General features: G+C 37.9%; 1 protein-coding gene across 3 annotated transcripts; it reads right to left on the reverse strand.

Moving 5' to 3' along the window:
- On the reverse strand, nucleotides 1-1,223 carry coa4 (cytochrome c oxidase assembly factor 4 homolog). Of its 3 annotated transcripts, none has more exons than XM_085363852.1 (2): nucleotides 1,117-1,223; nucleotides 1-492 (listed from the first exon to the last, which is right to left on the reverse strand). In XM_085363852.1, the coding sequence occupies exon 2, from the start codon at nucleotides 489-491 to the stop codon at nucleotides 246-248; it is 246 nt and encodes an 81-aa protein (XP_085219978.1). In that variant the 5' UTR covers nucleotide 492; nucleotides 1,117-1,223; the 3' UTR covers nucleotides 1-245. The 3 variants fall into 3 exon arrangements, with proteins under 3 accessions (XP_085219978.1, XP_085219977.1, XP_085219976.1); XM_085363851.1 differs by having other exon boundaries at nucleotides 1-524; XM_085363850.1 differs by having other exon boundaries at nucleotides 1-527.
- Between the last annotated feature and the right edge of the window lie 11,300 nt (nucleotides 1,224-12,523).

Raw genomic sequence — 12,523 nt, forward strand, 5'->3', positions numbered from 1 at the left:
CTTTACATACATACACGCTTAAACACAAGCTAACTGAAGCTAAGTGATATTTCATGTTGCCTATTAAATCCCAATTATCAGTCAGGCTCTAAATCACACACTTGAGACTGTAAGTAGGGATTTTATGATACTGCTAGAGCTTTATTTTCAATTCTAATGATTAAATTAGGTACAGTCTTTGCAATTTAAGGTTGTCAGTCAAGTCCCAAACATAGCACTGTATGTGTTTGCAAGATGTTCTGTATTCAGCTGGCCGCAGACTTGGTGGAGGGCGGCTGATGCTGCCTCAGCTGTTCTTTTCGGGCCTTTTGGAAATTCATCATGCAGTCTTTGAACGTCTGAACTTGGCTTTGACATGCTCGCCAGTCCTGATGTTCAGCCATGCATTCCTGGATGGCGTAGTGAAGCTCAGCGCAGCCAGTGCGCGATATCATCTGTTCAACAGGGTCATCCTCATCATCTTTACGGCTGCGGTCATGAGGTGACGCCATCCTGTGTGAATACAACGTCCTGACTCAGTCACACTGCTGACAAGAATACAGGCTGTTATTAATAATGAGAACACAAAAGAGCTACTGCTCAGGCCTGTAGGCATCTTAAAATCTGTAATGTGAGAGATCTGTATCTTAGGAGTTTTATCTAATAATATAGTTGTTAGTTTTCGTCATTTTTATGAATTATTGTGGTTACTTTTATACATCCGCCCTTTCTAAAGGTCCTTTGTAACCTATACAAATGCTTTTTTGTTTCAGAATTCAGTGTTTTGACCCGAGTTGTGAAATATCAATTCAATATTTACAGTGCTGAGAAAAAGTATTTTTGCATCTTGTCACACGTTTCAGATCATCAAACAAACTTTGAAAGAAAGATAAAAAGAGTAAATACAAAATACAAAACTTTGATTATAACTCTTTTTCTGGTAATGTTTACCTGAGTGAAATAACACTGAACTCTTCCAACTTTAAATTAGTTAAGCAACGTTGGCCTAAACAGTGTCAGGCTACCCTGGACGTTTAGCTACACTGACGTTACAACACAGCTGTGCCGTCGTTTCGTGTTCCTGGACGACGCCTGTTAAACACCTATGAGGATAAAGAAACTACCCCTTGTACCTACCTATTAATTGTCTCTCGGCGAATGTCTCTATCGAGGCACTTTTGTCCTAATCTTCATAACTTCAGGCTTTTTACAACCAACCTGCACGGACGCTGCAGGGGGTAACATTTCAGTGACGGACGAAAGTGTATCAGTAAAGTACTTCCGTCGCTGGTGACTTTGGTTCCGCTGAGCAGCGAGAACGTGCACGTCATTGGTTTCTATCACTAATAATTAGTGATAATGCAAAAAAAAAAAAAAAAAAAAAAGGTCTGTTTTCAGGGTCAGCGTAGAACTGCTGATATATTATATTATGACACACCATTCTAATTCAAATTAAAATGCATAATTAATGATACATTGATTAATGTTACTGATACATTAATTAATTTCTAAGTGAAACTCCATTCAGCGTTTAGTTGAAATGTCAGCTGTACAAATATGTACAATTGTTGGCAATGTTTATGCAAAGTTTCATCAAGATCAGTGCCCTTGTCTAGGAGGAGATAGAGAACACAAAAAGGGTTATCCTGTTTGCTATGATGTTGCCAATTAGTGTAACAAAAAAGACAAATGCTGGAGGGATAATGTATATTGTTGAGATACGTCTCAAAGACACAGAAGACCCCAAGGGAAAATGGCAAGTGAATAAGAAACACTCATGGGAAGCCCTCAGCAGCCTTGACCTATTGCAGCATAACTAAGGGAGGGTTCAGGGTCACTTGAGCCAACCCTAACTATATGTGTTGTCAAAATGGAAAGTTTTAAGCCTAACAGTTTATAGCCTGTTGGTTGACATGCTTGTAAAAGCATTCTTGTAAGAATGTTCAGGTATGTTCATAATGCCAAGGAGGAGCAGTAACCACCAATGATCCTAGATAAGCAAGTGAAAAGGGTTGTAAAGCCATTTCCAAACAATTTAGTCATTTGAAATGACAGACACTATTCAAGTAGAAAACATCCAACACAGCTACCAGTCCTCCCAGGAGTGGATGTTCCAGCAACTTGAGGTCAAAGAAAATGAAAAAAAAAAAAAAGCAATATTGCAGACTCTACAGGCCTCAGGTAACATGTCAATCTTAAAGCTGATGGCAGTATAATTAGAAAAAATTGTAATCATATATTTTTATATTATTAATAATGTATTAATATTTGGGGGTGGTCTCAAGGTCATTTCAAAATTACTTATAAAAGTATTCACATGACTCTGTGTAGGGAAGGGGAAAACAAATTACATATAAGTAATCAAGAGAGCAGGTATACCAGTCAGGAGCTGCTAAAATAGACTTGAAAAACTGGTCGTCAGGAAGTGCGAGCACCTCTATAAAAGCAGACATCTTGGCAGCTTTCAGGCCTGGTCTGTGTGTTAACACAACCCACAAACTTCCAACGAGTGAACATCTCAGCAAAAAAAACAACAAAACAAAACACAGCATATTAGCACAAACAGCCTCATACTAACTATCAGCACGGTGGTGAAGGGGTAATGATTTGGTCTTGTTTTGCAGCCACAGGCAACCTGATGTCTCTGAGTACACAGAGGAGTTGACCATGAACTGATAAAATCATACAAAAAATGATTACTTTAAGTTATTGCTTCTAAACGTGGTTATATTGAAGTTACTGACTCATCAGGTGTACTTAGTTTGTTACAGAACTGGACAGAGTTCTGTACATTACTGTACTCCAGGATTGGATGGTACATTTCCTAATGTGATAGCATATAACATTTTATGAGTGATTATAAAATTGTGAATTTTCTGATCTGCCCTCAAATTATGAAAAACAAAAACAAAACTCAAATTTCTAGCGAAGTTATCACTTTCTTGTAAATTCTGTCTGCAGCACATGATTTATGCCAATTGCCACCACAGCAAGTAAGTGTGAGCACAATGTAATCTTTTGCACCTATTATTTTTCACAGTCATTATAAAGACATTATAAAAAGTGTGACTTGAGAAAGCGGGTCATTGTGTGCAGCAACTGAGATTACAGGCTTATCTTCTACAGCTCTTCAAAGACGAGATGACTATTAGACAATTAGAGGTTTACTTGAGCTTTTCAAGAACACTAATGAGTCATTAATATCACTCTACATCCTTTCCCTTTACACTGCAGCTTTAATTACATGAGAGCAAAACCTTCTAATGGATGCAGATGAGATTAATTAAGCCTAAGCTTGAACAGTAAAAGCTTTGTTTGTTACAGGCAAGGTCATTAGCCAGCATCCTCTGGAAATGACATCACAAATAAGGACTCATTAGTGGGGCTCCCAGGAGTCGAGGAGGCTGGAGAGGATCATTTTTGTCTTGAGACAGAGTTTCTCGTGGGTGCAGAAATCCAAGTCCTAATGGATCTGCATTCATTGTTAGTTTTATCAGGTTTAGCCATTTAGTCATTTCATACAGACGTTTGTTTGGGCAAAATTACTGTGTTTGTATTATTTATGCAAAAATAAAAATTACATAATATTATATTTCTCAGTGTGCTCAGGCCTCAATTTTAAACCAATTTCCCTACAATTTTGAGAATTATACATATAACTGAGATTAATTACAGTCATGTGAAAAAGAAAGCAAACTATCTTTCAATTCTAGGTTTTACCTGTCACTAGATTAAAAATATCATTTGATCCTTAGCAGTTCTTAAAATTAGGTAAATACTAACAGCAACTTACATTAATGATGGGTTACAAAAATTAAGCCAAAATGCAGAAGCAGTGAAAGCAGCAGAAAAACAAAGTACACCCCATGATTCAAGAGCTTGTAGAGCCACCTTTGGAAGCAATAAGCTGAAGTGGTTGTTTTCTGTTTGACTTTGTCAGTTTCTTGTTGTGGAAGAATTTTGCTGCACAGTTTTTTCAGTTGGAGTTTGGAGTTTGGGAGCATCCAGTTATCCTGAGCTCTTAAAGTCAAGGCTGAGCTCTGGACTTTGACCAGACCATTGCAACAGTTTTATTCTTTTCTTTTTCAGCCATCCTGTTGTAGACTTGCTGCTGTGCTGAGATCATGACCCAGTGCCAGCAAAGCTGCCATGCTGGCCAAACAGCAGACCATGGCTTTGATTTCGAATGCTACCCTTCTATGATTAGCAGCTCCTTGCTGCTACTTATCATCTTAATTCCAATGAAATAAATATGTACTTGGTTTTCCATCCATCCATCCTCGTCCTTTTATCCTTATCAGGGTTGTGGGGAAGCTGGAGCCTGTCCCAGCTACTATAGCGCGAGAAGTAGGGTGCAACCTGGACAGATCATCAGTCTGATGGAGGGCTAACACAGAGAGACAAACATTCACACCTATGGGCAATTTAAAATGATCAATTAACCTAATCACGCTAACTGCATGTGTTTGAACTGTGGGAGGAAGCTAGAGGACCTGGAGAAAACTCGCGCAACCAAGAGAGAAAAAAACAAACTCTACACAGAAAGGCCAGAAGTAGAGTCGAACTCATGACCTTCTTGCTGTGAACCAACAGTTAGTTTTCAATTACATAAATACAAATATAAGGTGTGACTAATGGGATTTGAGAACCCCATTGTGACAGTAAAATAAATTCTATAATCACAAAAATGATAATGATGATCATTTATACTGACGATTCACAAATGTTTGGTGAGGATTAAGGTGTATTTGACAACAGGAAAAATAAAAAAAATGCTAAAATTTTCCTAAAATCTAATGTGAAACTCACAATAAGTAAAGGATTGGTGCTGAACTACAATTTCTATTATTTATATTTTGTATTATTTATCATTCGTACTCTGTTATTATGGGATGCTGTAATTATTACCTTCAAATGTCGAGGGTTTATTAAACAGTGTTGATGTTTGCAAGTCTGTCTCTTTGAAATACTTGCATTCCCATATCCCCTGCCACTTCTAATGAACTACAGAAGAGATTAATTAGACTACAGTGTTTGTTTCCAGTCAGGCCTTTAAGCTTCATTCCCCAGTGATGTTAAAAGAAGGGGGACTCATTAGAAAGACTCTGGGAGTTAAAGAGACACAGTCCTTTTTCATTTTTCCTCATTTAATCACTGATGATGAAATGATTCTGTTGTAAATGATTATCTTATGAAACTGTCAGACTCAAGTAAACACAGGTGGATCAGAGACAGGGCAGCTCAGTCTTTGACTAGTGAACTGACCTTAGCTAATTTATGCAATAAAACTGTGGATAATCCTAATTCAAGCAATCGTATGATGTTGGGCTTTGATTTAAGAAGGTTAATTGGTAAAAACAGATGAGTATATCTCCTGATCAGAGACATTGCTCCCCAATTAACACTGCCACAGAGGAGAGGTCCAACCCGTGTATGGGAACACTTTAGAACAGGGGTGGGCAATCTCAGTCCACGAGGGCCGGTGTCCTGCAGGTTTTAGATCTCACCTTGGGTCAACACACCTGAATCACATGATTAGTTTGTTACCAGGCCTCTGGAGAACTTCAGGACATGTTGAGGAGCTAATGTAGCCATTTAAATCAGCTGTGTTGGTTCGAGGGCACATCCAAAACCTGCAGGGACACCGGCCCTCGTGGACTGAGATTGTCCACCCCTGCTTTAGATCAATAACACGGGCCAGATGGCCGTGGGCCATGTGTTGTCAAAATGAAAGACATACTAATGTCAAAAAAGTTTAAAACGCTATCAATAGCTTAAGTATTATAAAGTAAGTATTTTTCATCTTTTGTGGTTCTAACTAGCATCATCTATGATTTATGGCAGACACTTCTCTAATTTCTCTAATCCTGACGTTGATTTATGATTCTTTTCACTCCAGGAGACCTGATATAAAATGAGCACAAAGATTAAATGAAACTGAAGCATAAAGCTCAAAAATAATTAACTTTCACTTGGGGGGATAACAGTCAGCCCAGGTGTAACTCACCCGTATTAGGCCCACACATTCCTTCTAACTCTGCTGAAATCAACACTTACAACAAAAGTTTACTTCAATGCATTGTTTGGGAAATGAAGGGTAGAAACTTGGACTTAATCACTGACGAGTACCACACATATAGACATTTTTCCACATGTAACCTAGAGTCAAGCGCAAAGAAAAGAAAAACAGCAGTAGGCTATTCAAAATTAACCAAATACAATAAAGAGAATCATTCTTTATATTTTCTTTGATGTTAAGAATTTGTTTTGAATATATATGTAAATGCATACAAATCCATTATACTGTAAAGGCATGTACTGTGGTTGTAGCTGAAATTCATGTTGTGATAGTTGGGTTGAGCCTCTACTGAGATCAAAGAGCTTTCTTTAATACATCAAAAACCTTGATTGACAGGCTGTCAGAGCTGATGCAGTCTCAGTCTGTCCGCTAACGCACCACGCACCGTTATGACTGGTCAGAGGATCAGCAGCTTCTCCTGAGTGAAGGACAGCATGAAATATTCACACTGCTGAGACTGCTTTTTTTTTTTCTTTTACGCAAGCATTTGAATAAGAAACACACACACACATGCGCACACACATGTACACTGACAGCTAATTAGCAGAGCTACTGTAGATGCTTGTGTGATGAATTGAAATGCAATTTAATGAGCGATCAGCACTCACTTCCAAGTAATTAGGATGAATAATTTTTTATATAGTAGGAGTTAAATGCTTTCTTTTGAGTGCCTCACTGATGAAAAACATAAATATTATTGTGACTTGCTGAAATTAAACCAAAGCCACAATGGTGAATTCTGCCACATTAAGCAGGAGAATTAGAAAAATACATCAAGTTGTTTGTCTGATGAAGTCAGGACTTTACACAAAATTGTTATTTTTTATTTTTTTTACATCACGGTGAAGCTTATGTAACTAGTGAATTTCACTAAATGTGTGGGCCTTTTAAGAAGGCCTTTAACTATTTGTCCTATTGAGGGTCATGTGAAGGTGAAAGGCAGTCTATCACAGCTACGACACACAGTGACACACTATTCACACCTACAGCCAGTTTAGAATCACTAATTAACTCACAATTATGTCACTGGACTGTGGGAGAGTGCTAGACAGGACCCATGCAGGGACAAGGAGAACGTGCAAACTCCACACAAAAAGTCAGCTGGTGGATTCGAACTCAAAAGGTTCTTGATGAGCTGGCACTGCAAAAAAAATTTATACTAAGCAATCAATGGCATAACTGAAAACTATGTGATTTCTATATAAGCTGAATTGGGAGTTTTATTTTTTAAGCATAATTTTTATGTGAACCACCCATTTTTTAAGCTCTAGTGGTGACTAGAGCATTTTCCACCATTTTTGAGATGTGAAAGATGTTGGTGGTCCTTGTTAACCAAATTATTGACTCTGAAGTGACCATCTGTGCCCCCGCTGGAAAGAAATTGATTGAAATTAAAGCGTGAAATCTAAGGAATTAAGGTTTGCCCTACAGTAAGGTCAAAACCTTTCCTCCTGAGCTCACTCAATACATCCAATCCATTTTTTTCACTTATCCAATTCAGGGTTGCAGGGGGGCTGGATGACATTGGGCAAAAGGCAAGGTAGACCCTGGACAGGTTGCCAGTGTGTCACAGAGCTTATGAGACAGACAACTGTTCCCATCAACAGCAAATTTAGAATCACCAATAAATCTTAACCCACGCATGTCTTTGGACTGTGGTAGGTAGCTAGAGCTCACAGAGAGAAGCTGGGGGACACATTCAAAAAGCACACAGAAATTGCTTGCTTTTTTTTTAAAGCCAGGACTGAAATTTGGAAGGATAAAAGGAGAAATCAAGGATTTCTTGCTGCAAATCAATTGTGCTAACCATTGTGGTGCCCACATTGCTGACTATTTATTGTTAAATATTAAGTAAGTATCAAAGATGTATGGTTTTAACTGGTGTAAAGATCTGACAGCTGTACAGCTTGTTAAGAAAGAATTTGTTCTCTTGGTCAAACACCAGTCGACCTTTATCTCACCTAAGTGTTTCCAATGGTTTGTAAATATAATGCAGTGTGTTCAGGAAATTTAAAAAGGATCGCTGTGGTGTGTTTAGGGTGGGATTATTGGATCGTTTAATAATTATCTGAGATATACTGTATGCATATTAATTGTGTCTCATACTAATCACATTTTAGTGTACATTAGGTTTATATATACAAAGTAAGTAATTCAATGGGGTACGAGATACACTGAATTCCCTGTGAGTGCATAAAAAAATCAAACAGGACACAGTGACCCTGGACAAAAAAAATCGCTTCTGCTTCTCTGACTCCTGGGATTTTCCCAAATGAGCTCCATTTGTGATTACATTACTACAGGATGCTGCCTAATGACCTTGCCTGTAACAAACAAACCTTTTGCTGTCTAAATTTTGCCTTAATTAATCTCATAAGAACCTGTTAGGATTCCCAAACCTGCTCTCTAACAATTAAAACTGGGAGGAAATATTTGGGAAGGCCACTAATGATGTGTCATTAAAAAGTGGTCATTTAAAGTAAACATAGCCATTTTTAAAAGGCTAATTATACATATTAAAAGTGTATGTTACTCTAAAATCTGGAGTCACATTTCATGTGGACCTTGAAAAACTAAAAGAGATGACAGATAGAAGCGCACACTTGCTCTGAGTGAATAATGAAACCTTTTGCTACATCTTTTCTACCGCTGAATACCAAGTGAAATAAAAGCTTTCCACACTAGGATCAAGAAGATATGGCAGTCTCAGTCCTATTACAAAGGCATTAAGCAGATGTTTGTCTAAAAGAAAGAAAGAACAAAAAACATCCTAAATCAATGTGCTTGATTTGTATTTATTTGAAAAACAGAATAAAATGTGCAACATTTTAATCTCGTTCTATTTTTTGAGCAAAATTTAATGAATTTTACCTTCTTGCTAAAAAAGCACATATGGTTCATGTATCTTACAGTGGAATTAACAGCATAAAATTACAGTTCAGGTATCCCAAACTAGGTTGATTAGAGGCTGATGACTAATCTTGAACCAATTCTGCTAACAATGAAATGTAACAGATTCATCAAGCACCAGTATGGCACGAGAATATTGAGTAATCTCCTCATTTGAATTATGCCTGTTGTCACAGCACATCTGTGCTTTGCTGTTGTTCTAATCCTAAACCTTGTGCATGTCATTATCATTAATGCTGAAAAAATGTAGCAGATATTGACCCCCAAAGTATACCTGACTGAAGTGACATGCTATCAGTCAGCCAGGTATTTCCATACAACTTAATTGCATCACATGAATTAAGATATACACTTACCAACCACTTCTTTAGATAAAACTATTCACCTGCTTGTTCTTGCAAACTTTTAATGTTATCACCCAATAACATGGCAGTAACCCAGTACATTTAGCCATGTAAACGTGGGCATAAGCATGAAGCTCAAACTGAGCATCAGAACGAGGGAGAAATGTGTAGTGTGGGATGAAAGGTGAAGTGGCTTTGCAGAAACTACTACTCCTGGGATTTTTTTCTCACAAGCATCTCTAGAGTTTACAGATAATGGCCTGAAAAAGAGAGACTTGTACAGTTTAATGCATTTTTAGCATATATATTATCAATTAAATAAGTTGAAAGGATAAAAGAAGAAATCAAACTTTTAGCTGCTCAGAGTTTTCACTTTCCTGTTCTGATGTTTGACCTTCCTCCACCTCACCCCCCAAACAACAGTAAAATTCACTCCCCTTCCATAGTTTGGAGGAAAATCCTTTCTGCCTCATCCTGTCCTCTGATTCCTGCAGTATGGACATGGTTGAAAAAGTGAAGCAGTAAGTCCTGCTGTTCAATACAAAACAGAGGGACTAAAATAAAAATTTCTGAAATCCTACTAAATCAAAGTTATGACTCTCAAATTGAAGAAACAATTTGAGGTTAATCACTTGTGGCGATAAAATGTGGAAGCTACAATTCACACGGGGTCACAAAAATTTAACAATAGATTGGAAAAATGTTGTCTTGTCTGAAGAGACTCAATTTCTGTCGCAACGTTTGGATGGCAGGGTCAGATTTGACATGAACAACATTAAAGCATGGCTCCATCCCGCCATGATGCATCTGTCAGTGGCTCATATTGGTGGCAATGGTGTAATAATGGTGTGGGGAAATTTTCTTTGCACACTTTGGGTCCCTTAGTATCAACTGAGCACATTTCAATGCCATGTCACAAAGCTCAAATAAAATGAAGTACTTTCATTATCCTCAAATGTCTTCCACAGTCAACAGATATGGCACTTTTGGGATGTTGTTGAAAAGGAGATTCACATCATGGATGCAGGAACTGTGCGAGGCTATCATGTCAATATGGACCAATAATCTCTGAGGAATATTTCAGACATCTTGTTGAATTTCTGCCACCGGGAATTACGGTCATTCTAAAGACAAAGTGAACAAAGCCTGGGTGTACTAAAAAACACTACCTATGGGTTTGAGTAGATAGCATGTATAAAACTCAGAAACAGGTAACAGCATGTCATTTTTTTCTGTTCGGTCATTATTCCACATGAGGAAAACTGCCATTCAGCACTCATTAGACACATTACCACTGAAAACCCCCTTTAGCTGCTGGACATTATAATAAGTTTAACTCGCTTGTGTTTACAGTCTACCCCAGTCTGCAGCAACATTGCTCCTTCCCATATCCTACAATCCTACAAAGCCAAACTGTTTCTCTTATATTCAAACAGAAGCAATCAATAACCAGTAATCAACAGAATACAAACTGGCAGACTCATCTCCATACACACTCAGCAGACCAGGAAACCAGTTTTACAGAGACAGGGTGCAAACATCTTATTTGATTGTGACTCATTGCATCTTGATTTTGTCACATCTAGTGATGCATTTGCAAAGCGAGACATCCGAATGCTCCTATGAAAGAATGACAGAGGTCATTTAAAAAGGTTTAGGTGCTCATGATTGAGTTAAATAATATTCAAAGATAACATTTTTGCTGTTTGGTCTCTCTTAGACAGCAGTTGTGTTTGGCTTCCCAGACATTCATATATAGAGCAAGGCGATGAGTCATCGTTTTGCATAAGGCAAGGGCATTTGTAGCCTGGACAGTAGAACTCTAATGAATCTTTTCTCTGTTCCCCTTTTCTTTATCTTTCTTCCTCTGTCCCTCCCTTTTGCTGGGCTCAGTTAAACCCTGTCTCTGCATCCTTACAAAGTCACTCAACTGGATAAAGTCATTTACCTGAATGAAGAGGAGCGGAGGGAGCGAATAGGCAGAGCGGGGAAGGGTGGGGGTGCAAGCGTACAGAGGTCTGATATTGTAAGCAGAATGTAGAAAAATGAAGAAACCAAAAAGAGGAGAAATGACGGGTAAAGAAAACTGAGAGCGCTGAGCTGTGAAGCAAGTCTGGATACTTTAATAAGACAAAATAAGATGTTTGTTGTTCCCACCTGTTTATTTATGGCCCAGGACTCCAGAAAATAGAAAAAGGTGATGGTCAAAGAGGCAGAGAACACGCAGAAGAAAGATAAAGGAGACATAGTCAAGGTCGGGATTAAACAGAAATTAGGAAGATCATTGATTTATGTTGATTTCAGTTTGGAATAAAATTAATTGCAAAGGAGATTATATTTTGACTAAATGAAGTAGCAGGACTGATCATGGGGGATATAACTGTGAATATCATAGAAATATATGATCCCAACTGGCTCTAGTCAAGTTTGTGTGGGTTTGTACTTCTGGATTTTTAAAGGCACACAAGCCCAGCATTTAAACTGAAACCAGAAGCACATACTGTAAGTTAAGAAACTCAGTTTTGTCTCATTATAACATTATCCCCTATATTCCATCAGTCTTCCTTCATTATTATTACTGTTGTTATCAAATGCTTTGTGTTCTCTAATGTCTAAGAACAGAATTAGTTTGCCCAAAGGCAACCCCCCGAACCATTAGTCTGGGGATGATTTAGCATTTCATTAGCTTTTTCACATTTATTTGCATTTGTAAACAACGGCTTAAAATCCACACATCCATTATTCATATTCTGGACCTCGTAGTAACACCACAAAGGCCTGAAAAATTCAGACAGTGTGCTTTCAGCAATCTTGCATTTCATTATGTAGCACATTGTTATGAGATTAAGCCGAATCTAAGAACAACTAAAAAAATTGGTTTTGACAGAATAACAACACACATTTCAAATTATGGACTTTTATAGGTTGTTACTTGTCAACAGTGCTCACTTTGAATTAAGCCTGGATTCTTCATTTTCAGGCACAGTGGTAATGTTACTCCGGGGATGGCCTGCCCCACCACTTTCCCACAAACTGAAATGCTGGAGAGCAATAAAACATTCTTGGTCACCATCCTCCAACTTTTTATCTAATGCCAAAGATCTTAAAATGTTCATGAGTCCAGTTTGTCCTTTCATGACTCGATATACATGTAAGCAATCAAATCTACTTGGTTACCATCTTCATTTTCGTGAACTCTGACAAATGCTAA

The sequence above is a fragment of the Diplotaxodon limnothrissa genome, linkage group LG10, assembly GCF_057381915.1.
Source record: "Diplotaxodon limnothrissa isolate DT_005_m linkage group LG10, D_limnothrissa_male_GT1.1, whole genome shotgun sequence".
In the NCBI taxonomy this organism is placed as follows: Eukaryota; Metazoa; Chordata; class Actinopteri; order Cichliformes; family Cichlidae; genus Diplotaxodon; species Diplotaxodon limnothrissa.

Coding starts and splice junctions, on each gene's coding strand:
- coa4 (XM_085363852.1), bottom strand. CDS start 491: ATGGCGTCACCTCATGACCGCAGCCGTAAAGATGATGAGGATGACCCT.